This window comes from Lepeophtheirus salmonis, chromosome 10, assembly GCF_016086655.4.
Source record: "Lepeophtheirus salmonis chromosome 10, UVic_Lsal_1.4, whole genome shotgun sequence".
NCBI lineage: Eukaryota > Metazoa > Arthropoda > Copepoda > Siphonostomatoida > Caligidae > Lepeophtheirus > Lepeophtheirus salmonis.
The window spans coordinates 1,918,373-1,934,012 of NC_052140.2; the positions used below are offsets into that span (position 1 = coordinate 1,918,373).

Genomic DNA, 15,640 nt, shown 5'->3' on the forward strand with positions numbered 1-15,640 from the left:
TCTTGGATCGTGCCCATTTGTTGCGTTAATTTAAAATAAAAGGACGGATACTTACATAATTTCCATAATTGATGACGTCCCTTGACAATTTAGATTTAAAATTAAGTAGTAATTTATATATATCATTAGATTTATTCAAATAGGATTTATAGAAGTGGAATTTGGTTTATTTTGAAATAGATCCAGTTACTTTGCTGCAAACATATTTGACGCCGGTAAATTTGGAACATACGTTTTTTCTTCTGGGAATTTCTCCTCTGGGAGATTTTACCTCATGACATATTTCCCAGTTTTCCATGTATTTATATTATAGGTTCAAACTTTAACTTTAGTACACACTGTTGAATTTCAGCTGCAGATCCGATATGAGGAAATAAAGAAGTAATATTGTCTATATGGACGACAGAGTCGCAAATCCGGAATTATGAGTCTATTTCAAAAGGACTCATTGACTAGTGGTAACTTATTCATTGGTGCATGATCTTCCTTGATGCTTTAAAAAGTGTAAGAAACTCCATCGATGGAAAGAAAGGAATGTTTCAAGAGTAAAGGCTAAAGATACAGTTCGAAAGCGGCGAATCTGTCATACGGTAAAATTTCAATGAGGCGAGATTGTTTATGGCCATATAACCTTTGGCATCTGTACATACTTTTTATCCATGCAAATATTTAGAAATCATTAATCTCCCACAAGACTTACAAACCATTCCCTAGTGCATTTTTTTCTAAAAATTACAACTATTTCTAAATACATCGACACTATTACAAAAATAAATTCATAAGAATTTTGTATAATTGCCAAGCACACAACCCGGACAAAGGGAAACCAAGTCATCTGGGCCATAATTAGAATCCATGTAACTCTTTTTAGAAAAGTATGAGACATAAGAAAATTGACATATAATACTGTTTCAAAGTGCAAAACTTTTGTGCAAATGTGGATCAGTTTACAAATCTTTTACCTGATACATAAATAATGTTAGGTTTATTTTTTTGTTAATTTCTTGCCAATTTTCTAAAAAAGTTGAAGCAAGTGATTCATAAATATATTTTTAAAATTTAATTGAATTCATTACAGTCAAGCGGTCAGAGGAAAATAAAAAAAAGACCACATGGTTAACTTTTAATAACAGATTTTCTATTTTGTAAGAATTTTCTATTTGAAAACGGGCGTTGGCTGCTTCAGTTGGCTCTTAGCTCAGGTATAATCTTATAAATAACTAAATTAACCTTATATTATTTAATGCATGATTTCCTGTAAACATTCCCTTGGTGTAAAATTCCGTAAAATCCACCCGGAGTCCCGAAAAAGATCCCTATTATATACCTACGAACTTAACGTAAGTGAAATCCACCAAATCTAGGTCACAATAGCCAATTTAAGTTCTACCTTTATAAGAAACCTTTCTGCATCTTGTGAAATATGTATGATTAATTTCTATTTATTCCTGAACAATATACATTTTATATAGCTACTAGTGTTGGGTCTGAAAATCCTAGCCCGGTTTGAAGCTGTTATGATCTGTATTGAACAAAACTAATTAGGGCCACGAAACAGTTGGGCCTGTCCAAAGACCTGGATAAGTATTATTTAAAATTACGTCTAGACTGATTCAATAGATGAATTGTTGATGACGTCAGTTGTGATTCAAAATTGTGAACATTGTCACTACCATGACGTCATACAAAGTTAAACGTACTTCATAAATCATATTAATTATACGACTCATAAACCAGTCTAAGGGGTATATATGAACATAAAAAAAATCGTTTGTTCATAAATAATGAGACCAAAAAATCGTTCCACGATTTTAACCGTCAGAATTTGGATCTAGGGTCATGCCCAGAGGTGCTGAGATATATTTGCAAGTGGAGTGTGAGGGAGGAAAACTTGTGATGTAATGATGATGTCATATAACCTAACTTTACAATTTTACTATCTAAATATTCCACTCCGTCTGCAAAGGTGGAGGCCAATGGCACTTATAGATCTTGTGCCACTGCTTGGGACCAAAATATTTGTCCGAATGGGTCTAAAAAGAATCATTTGACACCAAACTAAAATAAAAAATTTGTCTTGGATCTAGTTTCAACACTATTAATTATATTAGGGAGGTCCAAATACTTCTAGAGATTAATCAGTTTAAACCGAACTGAAATAAAAACAAAGGTTTACATATCATATATAAATCCCAGGGTCTGTGCTGATGTGATGTAATAGACATTACATTTCAATTATATAAATAATACAATTAGATTTTTATTGTTGACGATAAAACTTTTCTTGTTGAATCGTCACCATTTGTTGTGTCAACAATTTAGACTATAAAATTCTGCATTAATTTTTATATGTTATTATATTGATTCTAATAGGCTTTATAAATACGTCATTTGGTCTATTTTAAAATAGGTCCAATCGCGTCGTGACTAGTAATTTTGCACCAACGTTTTCCCGGAGGTAAATTTGCAGCATACTTTTTTGGTCTCTTGGGGATTTTGCCGTATGTCATATTCACCGTTTTCTTATGTATTTACATTACAAGTTCGAACTTTACTTTTACCCGTTACTGTTGAATCTCAGCTAAAGATCAGAAGAAGAGGAAAATAGTCAGAAAATAAAGCAAAAATGATGATTATAAGGACGACAAAGTCCCGGATCCGAGATCATGAGTCTATATACAAAGGACTAGTATGGTTCATTTGCCACTGGTCTGGGGAAATATCGGTCATAATCTTACTAGAAATAAATCACTTTAGACCAAGGTTGTGTCCAGTTCAGGTTCAGCGTCTTTTGGTCCTGGGTTTGTTTCTTTCATTTCAAGGGGTTCGGCCTCAGTTCTTTTTTATACGGGCTCAGTTTGGTAACATGCACTTAAAACAAGGGTCGTCTCTAGAAAATCCGGGCCCCGGAAATAATATTTGATACAAACAGGGCCGCAGCTACCTTATACGGAAAGTCCATAGTCCATCAAGTTCAGGCAGGGGCACTGAAAACTAAGATTGCTTAAAGCAATGGTTTTTAAAGTGGGAATGTGAGTTGAGGTTAGGGTTCCAGGAAGATGGAGAATTGAGGATTGCTTTTAGTCTACACATACATAGTACACATGTTTCGATGAGGGGCCTCAGCTAATAATATATTCGTGTAGGGGGCCTTGGCATATTAATTGTTGGGAAACAACGCCTTAAGATTATTATAGGGCCCCGACAAGTTTAGTAGCATACCTGGATCCATAATCTACCCCACCCCTTTCCTATTTTATTTACAACATGTGGTGCCTAAAATCACTTTTACAGATCCATAGGAAGCCCTTAGCTATTTGGAACGCATATACATCTGTATCACCCTGGCGACGTAAAAAATCATTGGAAAACTCGGTAATTATATTAAAAGGTTATAAATATACCAAGAACACAGCAAAAGAAAGTAAGGACAAGAACCGAGACTTATAAAGAAAATATTGGGACCTCCGTTCCACTTTGTCAGTTCTAGCAGTTCAAGAACAGGAACCGCTAGACCGATAGGAGACCAACCTTGCTTAAGACCAAGTTTGATCTTCGACCGAGTCTCAACACCAATAGCTGCTACCCATGTGAACTATACCCAAATAACATATGTACATTTATAAAGTTGGAATCAATGACGAACTGAATGTATTTCAAACTTGACAAGGGTTTGACATGAGTACAGTATTCATCGTTGTCATTTGTTTGAGGATCTGCAATTATTATTATCTTTTTTGTACATTTTTTTTTTTTTGTAAGAACCCGTTAGATAGACAGATATCCATGGAATACCTTCTTCGTTCCCCTCTGAGCCCCTCCAAATGTATGTATGCTTTTCTCAAAACCATGTGTATTTATTATACTATAACAAACTTGCAAGGTCACAAATAACCAAAAATAGATAGCTTCATGAATGAGTCAAGAGTATAACATTACTGAGCGTAAATATAATATATATTTTCTTCAAGACAGACTAGATTTTTATTTATTTTTTCAAAAAAAAAAAAAAAATCTTAATGATTCAACAAACAAAAAAAAATCAAATGATTAGTAGCAACGTTTTCACATCTGTTCAGCATTTTCTACTTATGAATGTATGTACGTACAAGTCAAACGGCATTGGTTGTTTTTTTTAATCATGGAGCGGCAATTTGAACGATATATACATATAAATATATATATGTTCCTGTGGTTACATAAAAACAATATTGAACAATATCCAAAAAAGGAGAAAAGACATATAATTTTTTAATTCTTTCTTCATAGACATATTTGAGTCAATTGTGAGCTTTATATGCAAATTACTGGGAGGATATAAGATACCCAATATATCTAACTACAATTTAAAAACTTTATTTGATTAAACATATTTATAGTGGCCCTATATGGCCCCTTTCAAATGCATCAAATCGGTCAATTTATCATACTTTTAAGAATACAAATTTTTAGAAAAAATATTCTAGCATGGTTTTGTGTGGACGGGCTTCATATGTTTGCGAATGTATTAAACTATTACTGCAAAGAGTTGAACGAATATAAAACCTCCTGAGAATGATGTAAATGGTACTTCATATCAAATTAAAAAAATATGCAATTTATATTCTGAAAAATACTTTAATGTAATGGAGTATTTCCCGGGAATTTCCAGTAGGTCTAAAAACCACGGGAAAACGGGATTCTGACCGAAGATCCCTAGTTCGAACCTTTTCTCTTCAAACAGATGCGCACATAAGAACCAGGCTTTGACTTCAAATTAATACATACTGCCCCCATATCTGAGTCAATTTTAGGTTTTGTATGCAAATATGTTGGATGACTTAAGAAATTATACTTTAATTTAGAACCCTTATTTGATTTTTAGATACTTTTATTGATCTTTCATGCATAAAATCTATCAATTTTGGCTACTCTAAGTGCAATTTACGACGCACCCAATGAGATAATATGAATTAATTGGTTGATAGAAATTAACAATAATTCGTAAACATAATCCAGGCTCAGAAACAAGCAAGTAATCAATCTAGCTTGTTTTGTTGTTGACGGCCACATATTTTGTGTATAAATGTTTAAATACTTGTAGGTATAAGTTACAAGTTCTACGCTTTATTATGCTTTATTCAATTACAACAGCTGTTGTTTTAATTACCGACTATTAATTGATGCAATCATTTCATATTAATCTTTTAAAATAGTGCATTTCTTATGTATCTATGTGTATTTGATTATCTAATCTGGCACAGAAAACTGATCAATTATAAATGTTCCAAAAAATGTCAAAAAATAATATATGAGTCGTCTAAGGGAAATCTAAGTAATATTCAATCCATGGCTGGACATGGATTGAATCCAGACTTACTGAGTGTTCTAATTGGATCCCATGTTATTTTATTTAATAGTATTGTCTTTTAGTAATTTTCATTTAAATAGTTAAAAATGACCTACTTATTATGAAGAGCACCTATGACAAATTTACTTAAATCCCTATCTGCAGTTCGAATTCGGATCTTTTGAATGTTGTAATTGGGCATTTTGATTTCATGATTTAATAATAAATATAATTCAGTACTTTGTAATTTCCATTTAAATTGTCAAAAAAAACAAAAACACACTTAATAAATCGATCATCTATAGTCATTCAATTACTTATCAGCGAGGTGCAGTTTGAATCCAGACTTTTTTACTGTTGGAGTTAAGCATCTGGTTATTTTATTTCATGATTTAATCATAGATAAAATTTAGTAATGGGTAATTTTCATTTACATACTCAAAAATTAAATTCTTATTATATCAAGCATCTAAGATAGAGCTATTGAATTATCGAGCAGTAGTTCCAATTTGAATCTTCTCTAATGTTGTAATAAAATATTTTATTTTATGATAATTAAAGTTTAATATTTTGTAATTTTAATATAATTATTCAAAAATTTCGCCTCTAATATTCGTGGATTGACGATCTAATCTCCTCTGATCACAAGTACTCTAAATTTGTCATTTGAGTTTTTGAGTACCAACTTGTACAATTAACGAATACAAATTAGAACTTGTACATAAGATGTATATAATAAATATTGTTTGAGTAACTTTTAACTTTCTAATGAAAAGTACTAATGAGTTATGAATATTTCATAGCACATTATACAGTTCAAATCCCACCCGTGTATAATTACTCCTCAATTTCAGTAGGTTACAATGAAATGATGGCTTGTAATTCAAAAGTCTGTTGTTACAAGTTAAAACTTGTAAACGATATATGATATAAGTAGGACATTTTTTTTTTTTTTGAAATTCGGTGAAAAATATAGGGTTTTTTTTTTGTAGGGAAAAAAAATATATTTGAAATAATCATATTGTCATAATTCACCCGGATCCTTTGTTTCTTTCTCATCCGTGACTCTGATTAAAATGAGGACATCTTGGAGACTACAAATAATTCATTTTTTGACTACAGTTCCTTTTTTTTCGGAGATCCGGCGGCAAGGAAGGCTCTCCCCGGAGACTCTTCCTCCTGGAGAGGGAACCCCCTTAGCTTCTCATGATGGGTAATAAGAGTAATTACAAGCCACCTGTGTTATTTTTGGGGTATATTCTATAAGTATGATGATGATGATGGTTCTAAGGGCTCTTCTACAGACAAGTGTGGTGTAGGTTTTCCTCAGTACCGAGGATCTACCACCTACACAAAATCTTCAAACAAAATGAGAAGAGAAACATAGGTACCCGCGCGCTCATATTTATTAAAAATAATAAAAAGCAACCATGTTACCAGTTCGGAATATATTTTTTTAAAAACAGATGTCCAATAATTTTTCGAAAAAAAAAGTTGACTTTTCTTTACAAAATTTTGCTTTTTTTTTCTTCATTCACGGTTTTACTTTTGAAAAGTTCGTGTGTATTGACGACTCCTACGTTTCATCAGCCACCATATCCTCCGCCATTCCCATCATCCCCGCCATCATACCCCGTTCTGGACGAACGGAATAACAAAGGACTCTACCATCCTTATTTCCCCTCATCCTTTAACTTGAGGAGATTTCTCCTTATGGAGCTGTTTAGTTGACATCTCAGTGCTTCATTTATCATCGACGTGAATCAACAGAGAGAGTCCATGAGTCGGATTCTACACTTAAAAAGGACATTTTGATAGAAGAATCAATTCCCCCCCATCCCTTAGGCAATTATTTTTCCGCAAAAAACCCCCTTTATCCCTCATCGTAACTCCTTTTTGAATAATGGGCCTTCCATCAATCAGTGTTTGTTTTGAAGAATATTTTACTCATTTGCACGTTAAGAGAGGTGAGTTTTTTTCTTCTTCAATCAAACCATTTAAATTCAGGCACAGGTGTAATCTGTTGATATTGTGATATGTTATTATTATTATTATTGATAGTAGTAGTAGTAGTTGTTGTTGTTGTTGTCGTCGTAGTAGTAAAAAAACATGACGTCATGGAATGAGGGTTTCTCTCCTTTTTTTTACGGTTACACCATCGTCTTCTTTTCAATTTAAAAAAAAAAAAAAGAAAAGGAAAAAAAAGAGTATGTACATAACCAAAAAGGAGCACATCTGGAGAGTATTTAATTGTAAAATCACTTAATGAGCTTTGACCAAAGGACCGGAAATGAGGTAAAGCCTCCTAGATACTTAAAGTCCATGGATTGGGATCAACTCACGAGTCCTTGGGTCAAGGATTAAGGTTGTTTATTAGTTAAATAGAGCAACACTTGTTCTATGTACAGCTCAGAGAGTTATTACTTATTTATTTATTATTATTCTTTTTTACGAGATCCTCAAAAGAGAAGAAGAAGAAGAAGAAAAAAGAATAGGGGGAGCATTGAGGAGGCAGTTCTGTTGTTTCATGATGATGATGATCACTACTCCACCTATATATTTTTATTTATGAGGAACACATGGTTCTTAATTGTTATACTTGTGTATTGGAGAGGCCTCTGTGTCGAGGGTGAAGTGCTTCTCCATATTTGGAAGAGCCTCCATAGTTACATTATTATACATAATTGTCATAATAGGTAGATAGATACTAGGGATTGGTTCGGGTAGTATGCAGCGTTTGCAGGGGCCCCCTAGTGTACGTTTCAAACTCAACTCCGCTTATAGTACGACCAATATCCCGGAACTTTAATGAAAAAAAAACCCCTCATATATTACCCCAAAAAAACCTCGGTTAAAAAGGTATTTAGGATACTTAATTATTGGGCTGTACCCTCCCGTTTTTACTCGCTACCATTGACAGCCCCATGGTTTCGAATCCTTCTCTTTTTGATGGAGTATTTTTGACTCTCCTCACAAGAGTGACAAATCGAATGTAGTAGTTGTTTGTGACGTCATCTTCTGTCTTAAAAACTTAGCCCGGAATTGCGTCACTAACTGTTTGACTCCTTGCGTCTCATTCATCATTTTTGGTAATCGATCCAAAAGTATTTGGATATGCAAAATAATGACAACATAATCATTGCCCCTCAATCCCCTCTTGTGGCGTCTATCCTCATCTTTAAAAAACTCATGTCCGGTTCTATCCGAGACAAAACTATTATTACCCCTCTTTACCTTCCTTTTTATATAAAACACCCCCCAGATCTATCCCTATTGCATACCATATGAGTTTAAGGATGAGGAGAATGACGTCATTATGGGTTATTTCTCATATGGTTTATTATGTATCATAATAATAACTTACGTTGTTATTAGATACTATATTAACCTCTTATGCAAGGAGAATGAGAAATATGGTATAACATCATCATAAGCGCACGCGAACTGACGGGATAAAAGTTGTTCTGCGAGCGAATTTACGGAAGAAAGAAACATAGATAGATCTCTTGTATGTACATATTATTATGAACAACTAATGATGGTAAAATACAATCATAGTAGTATCATGGTTTACCCTCCCCCCCTCTTGCTCCTGCAGCTTCTTTACTCTGACGTATGTCGTCGTCGTTTTGAAGTACATACTACTTCATAGGTAGCGAAATCACACGCGGCCTTAATTATCTCCTAAATCCGGATAAAGGTCACCGTTTCTAAAGTTTAAAAACAGAAAATGGTTTTTTACTGAGTAGGGCTTCATTTGAGATCCTTTCTAGAGCTCTTGGACCGTATTTAGTGTCTTAATTTGAGGCTTTAAATTCCATCTTGTTATTTTATTATTATTATTATTATTCACTGCTGAAGTTTTCTATCTTTTTTTTTTTTTTTTTTTTTTACTTTACTTGTGAGGAGCGCGCGAAAGTTTATTGTTATTCTTATTTTGGTACAAGCAGATGAATCTTATGTGGCAACATTTAGATCTAGGCATTATTATTAAACTCACAGATTGAGAGTCACAGTGAAGTTGTTATTATGTTATTTATTGGTGTGATATTTTGTTAAAGTCCCCCTTCCCCTCCACTCAAGGATTGAAGAATCCTCTCTCTCTCTCTCTCTCTAAGGCTACTAAGGATTTTTGTGGTGACTCTCTCTCAAGTGTGATTGTGCTCTCTTTTGTACAACCTGTGAACTGACTACTACTACTTGCTTTTACTTATATACTTTTCTCTCTTGCGTTTAGCTCCTCCATCCTCATCAGGATATTATTATTAGTAGTTAAAGTGGTGAGGGAAAAAGAAAAGAAGAGCCTATGACGTCATTTTGACGTCACTGTCTATAAAAAGCACAGAGAAAACCATTAAGACAATAACAAGAACAGCAAAAAAAAAGTACATTACTTCATTCATAGTGAAAGACGCACCTGAGGGCCAGAGTCTCTTTCTCTCTCCTCCCTTGCCCATTCATTCACTTAGTTATTCAATTCTCATTCATTCTTGACTGCACTCCAAACAAACATACTATTCATCCCTTCAAGTGCTCAATAATTAGTGTCTATATTGCACTATATCAGCAAGAAAAGGAAAATCCATCTATACTTAATATGAAAGGAAGAAAGGCCGCAGTAATCTGGGAAGAGGGATTTCTAGAGCCTTCGTCATCGTCGGAGTACCTCCTCTTCCATATTCTCCTTAAACAAATATATAACTCACAAAATTGAGGAACAACAGATATCCTCAAAACCCGCCTCCTCTTCCTCCCCAGTGAGAGTTGACGACCCTTCCTCTTTAGCATCTACTTTGATTGAGGACGAGAAGAGTGTGCCGCCGCCGCCGTCAACACCACATCCACCAAAGAGGATTTTCAAGGATCTCCTTCTTGATTCATCCCTTTCTTCAAACACAAATAATTACCCAGGGCCTACAAAAACCATATTCAATAACACCAATAGCACGGACGATCACGTATCCACAGACTCGAATGCAATGATTCTGGATGTATTGGAAAACATTATCACTCTCTCAGATCCTCCTTGTTTTGCCTATCTACTGGATGATGAGAATGAAGAAAAGGAGGAGGAAGAGGTGAGAGAGGAATTGGAGGACGAGTTAGATATCCTCTCAGCCATTTCTTTCAAGAAAAAAAAAAGAAAGCTCTCATCAAAAGGCAAGGAATTAACAAATTCATTTTATTCATCAACATTTTGCAGTCTCCCCCACCTGTTGGAGTGTAGATCTCCTCATGTTGCTCTTTAAAAAACAAAAAAAAACAAGAACCATATATATATAAGATATGACGTCATATGTACCGTTGACTGACTGCAGTCATCCATGCAAAATCAGTTATTCTGTTAGTACGTCTTTTTACAAATACTACTCCTAATAATAATAATAAAAAAAAGATTTCAAAAGTCCCATTTTTTTTTTTTTTTCCTTTTTTCAAAAAAAGGAAAAAAAATAATAAATCCTAGAAAAAAAAAAAAAAAAATCGGGCGCATTTCCTCTCCCGCATTATTTAATGTTTATTTTCAAAACTCCGGCACATCTGGTGTGTTAATTCTCTCCTTTTTTTTTTTCAAAAAAAAAAAAACCTGAAATATTTGCGTCATACACACCTGGAAAAAATTTAAGTCACTTTAGGGCCTTGGGCACAAATTTGAAGTTTCAAATGGGGATGGATGGTCTGATTTGGGGGTTCTGATGGGAATTCCCTATTTTTGGGGTGGCTTAGGGGGGGCTAAATAAGTGTTTGAGCATTGAAATAGAGGAACAGGTGTATTTCCCATAGAATTATTGTACTATAAAAGACTCGTTCTTTGTGTTGGGGGGGAAAAAAAGAAGAATAAAAAGTATGTAATTGAGTCAGAGTAGTCGGTTAGGCCCTCATATAATAATGAAATGTGATGATTTCCTCATCACCATGCTGCTGCCACCATACCACTACTACTACGTATACTATCAGTACCACCGCCCGCCATGAAGGGTCCTTTAATGACCCTTGCACATTTTATATAGAGTCTCATAATGACTTGATAATGTTCCTTAATAAGTTAATGATCAATTAATCATAGTTTCATTTATTATTTTCCAGATTTATTGCTGGACATAAAGAAAGAGGAGGATCTAATCGAGCGATTCGAAAACAATTCTTCGTCTTCCATTCTTATGTCCAAAAGACTGGAAGAGGACTCGAGTACAGAAAGTTCTAATATGACCTATCAGTCAAGCCAAGACCCCAATGGCATTCATTATAGAGTACAAGGCACATTTACTAGGTAAGTGGATCCTTGTGCTTGGAGAGTGTTGAACTCTTTTACATTCTGTCTCTCTCAGGTTTATCGATGATTCATCTACCAATCAACAAAACAATCCATCATCAACTTGGAGCTCCTTTGGAAATTCCATGTTTGGAGGACAGGATGCGTCCCCTGTCGGCTCTCATACACCCTCACCCTTTGCGGCAGCTCCAAGTCCTACGAGCTTTGAGGACGCACGAAATGCACAGCAGCACAATTTACTCTCCTTTCCTCCTAGTGACATGACCTCCTTATCCTTTGAACCCAGTAAATCCATACCATTTTCCTCTGGAAATCCAATCCTAGATGAACAGGGTCTCTTCTCAACGGCTCGTCTATGTCCTTCAGATCCATTGACTCTACAGCCACAACAGCAGCAGCCCCAGCAACACCACACTAAATTAGAATACCCTTACTACACTTCTCCTCAACCCCCTTTCTCTTCGCATCACACAGAGGCAGTCCCAGTGGGCCCCCTGCCACCACCTCAACAACAGCAACAACATCCTAAAGCAGAGTTTGCCACGGACCCCCTTCATACAGACTCTCTCCTTCAGGAAGCACAGCAGCCTTTACAAGATCCCCAACAGCAGCAACAACACATACACCAACAGCCCCAGCAGCAAGCTCAACAGCCCCAACAACATCCGGTTGCTGAGGCCATCAGTGCCTCTCTCGCTGACTATAACCCCAGTACAAGCAAAGGACATGAAATCCTAAGCCAGGTGTATCAGCAAAGTCAGCTCCCCATAAGACTGGTTCCGGTTCGATCCCGGAAGTATCCAAACCGTCCAAGTAAAACCCCAGTGCATGAGCGCCCTTATGCATGTCCCGTATCAGACTGCGATCGCCGTTTTTCTCGAAGTGATGAGCTCACACGGCACATCCGAATTCATACGGGACAAAAACCTTTTCAATGTCGGATATGCATGCGGACCTTTAGTCGAAGTGATCATCTCACGACACATATACGGACTCATACTGGAGAAAAACCATTTACATGTGATATTTGCGGACGGAAATTCGCCCGCTCAGACGAGAAAAAACGTCATTCGAAAGTACATGCCAAAACAAGAGGGAAAAAGGCGGCCTCCTCATCATTCAAAAGTGCCACGAGTACGAACTCCAATAACAATAATAATAATAATACTCATCAACATAATAATCATAACAATAACAACAATTCAGCATCTTCCTCAGGGGCGGTCCCCTCAATCACTCATCCCGGTGTTCAAGCCCCTCCACACCTCACCCAACATCTTCATCACCACACTCACCAAGGTTTATCCGAAGATTCCTCACATCTTCCTTCCTCTCTAGCTAATCAACTATAGTTTCAATCACTCAACCTAGCCCTCCCTCCATATATCTATAAAACAAAATGGCGAAACGCTCCTTTTTTTCCCGCGATAGATGTCGCTTTTTATCATAGCTATTTATCATTTTCTGCCATTCAGTTCATTTTGACAGCCCGAATGGTCTCATTTCCCCTTTTCTACCCATGAGTCTAGAGAAGTGACAATGCCCGAGCTTTTAGGGGTGTGAGGATACAATTATGCAATTTGCTTTCTAGGCCCAACTTGTACCAAAAAGTAGATTGTGAATTTGTATTTTTGCATGCTTAAAAAGGCAATCATTTATACTTCTTGAGCACTCATTGAGGCTTTTATTCCTTCCCAGAGTTAACCTTGTACATTCAGTTAAAAGGGTGAATTAATCGAAATTACAAGTGTTAGTTATAGAGTGATAAAATTATCTTTTAGCCAATATATATTTGGACAAAGCCTATATTGAGCATATTCGTTTCGTCACCTGTTTATTTATAGTTCACCCACCCAATCTCTCTTTAATTACATTGTAATACATATTTAATAATCCTACATATTTCTTAACAAAAGTCCCCCCTTGATCATATTATACATACTTGCATCGAATTTTATTTTTTTATTTTACAGTGTTTATTCTATTTTTGATACTCTTATAATATTATTCTATTATTGTAAAATTAATTACATTCATTCAAGTCATTTAATAATACATTCATACAAATGTCTTTATTAGTTTTCAATATATATATATACCTATATATCGTGTATCTTTGTAAATGCTCTTGCTCTATACAAAAAACAAAACAAAGCAAAACCAAGTGCATTAATGTAGATACAACAAAACGAACCCTTGAAAATAAATAAAAAAATAAAAAGTTATAATCACCTAAAATATTGTATAAATATTTCCTTCTCTACACGGGGCTATCTTACAGTCTATATCATTGTCAGCTGACATTGTTTCCCTTTATTTTCCCTCAATTTGGAGGCTGATTGATTGAATTTAAATTATCAAAGCTGTTAACAATTCCAAACAATGATTAAATGATTTGTGTGGTACATTTTGAGGAGAGGCTGCTAGATAGAATAAAGCTAACGACGTGTTCACATTCCATATTGAATTAGCTAGTTTTGTACTCTTTTTTTTTTTGGTTTATTTTTTTATGGAAAGGTTGATTTATTCGGCTCTAAGACGTAAAACAAGTAACTCGAGAATGATCGAGCATAAAGAGCTAGACTAAGTTTGTTAGGCTGTTGCCATAGGGGCGGAAATTTCTTCTTCGTCTTGAAGAAGGCGAGATGATTTTTTAAAAACGTTCGATGGTAATATTTTTTGTCCAATATCAGATCTTTTTAACATGATGATTTATGAACATTCTGAATAAATCCATGGTTAGTTGGGAAGTGTTTCAAATGGATCTTGTGCCTTTTTTCTGTTTATTTTCGGAGGAGATATTGCATAGTTGATTTGGCCGGATCCAAGACGTCTAACTATGGCTGCATAAACGACTACACTTTCAAGCACTAATTATTAGCCAATTTTCTGTAGAACCAGTAGCCTACGTAATAACATGACGTAGAAGGAAGGGCCAGATCTGTCCTTCTATGCGAGTTTGGCTGTTGTCTATACTGTAAATTTTTTATATATTTTTGAAACGGTCGATGATAATATTTTTTGTGCAATACGAGATTGTTTTAACAGGATGATTTATAAGCATTCATAATGAATAATAATTGATGAATAGTTAGCTGGGAAGAATTGGCTATGTGCTACAAACTGATGTTTCACTTTCTTTTTGGAAGAAAGGTTTCGAGATACAATGAATATAACATACAACTAGTTTTGGATCAGTCAAATAAAAAGCTATAAAGACTGCAATCATCAGGAACTTTTATTGCAACAACAGATCTGTTTGGACTACAAGTAAAAATATTCCGGAGGCATTTTATTTTCCTAACTAAATAAATGCAGTTTACGAAAATGTAATTGTCGGATTAAACCCTTCTCCGACACATACCTAAAATTGGCCTTGAAAATTTGCATAAGGTATTTTTGAAGGGTTTTAGGTACATCAAAAATAATTCATTTGAAGTGCTTTAAATCTACATTTGGTGAATTAATATATTTTAATTATTTTACATACGAATTTTAGATGGAATTCTGGTCAAATTGAGAAAGTTATTGATGCTAAAGTGAGGATGGAGTCAAATTTAAGTTCCCTTTGTGAAGAGAGTATATTTGATTCCCTATCCTTAAATGCCCATATCTCTAGGAATTCGGAGATATGGGGTTGACTCTCGTGTTTGTGTTAGACTTTTATGACTAAGTTTGTAAATACTAAGCATTTTGTTGTGTGAAAGTTTTGATATATTTGGCAAGTTTGAACCCAATGCTCTTTTTTTCTTGAGGAGATAACATGTAAGCATAAAGTCTAACCACCAGAAATTGTGTGTTCATAAATGACGGATAATAACGCTGAGGATTTATTGAGGAGTTATTAAATTAAGTCCCTGTTAGAATTAAGAACCGAAAACGGAGTAATTTTATCTTTATATCATTGTTAAATTCGGAGGGATATTTGTGTTTATTTCCTTCGTTTCTCAGGTGTTCCGTATAGTTAATTTAGCTCCTCTTTTCTTAAGCATTACCTAAATTCTCAAGGGGTATTCATATTCATTTTTTGTGCCATATGG

At 34.9% G+C, this 15,640-nt stretch overlaps 1 protein-coding gene across 5 annotated transcripts; it reads left to right on the forward strand.

Moving 5' to 3' along the window:
* Window positions 1-6,764: 6,764 nt before the first annotated feature.
* On the forward strand, window positions 6,765-13,838 carry LOC121125141 (uncharacterized). 5 transcript variants are annotated; one of them, XM_071891324.1, is made up of 4 exons: window positions 6,768-7,296; window positions 9,567-10,676; window positions 11,414-11,597; window positions 11,656-13,838. In XM_071891324.1, exons 2-4 carry the CDS (start codon window positions 10,616-10,618, stop codon window positions 12,950-12,952), a joined length of 1,542 nt encoding a protein of 513 aa, XP_071747425.1. In that variant the 5' UTR covers window positions 6,768-7,296; window positions 9,567-10,615; the 3' UTR covers window positions 12,953-13,838. The 5 variants fall into 5 exon arrangements, with proteins under 5 accessions (XP_040576206.1, XP_071747425.1, XP_040576205.1 ...); XM_040720271.2 differs by having other exon boundaries at window positions 9,567-10,489; XM_040720272.2 differs by lacking the exon at window positions 9,567-10,676 and having other exon boundaries at window positions 6,765-7,296.
* Window positions 13,839-15,640: the final 1,802 nt, after the last annotated feature.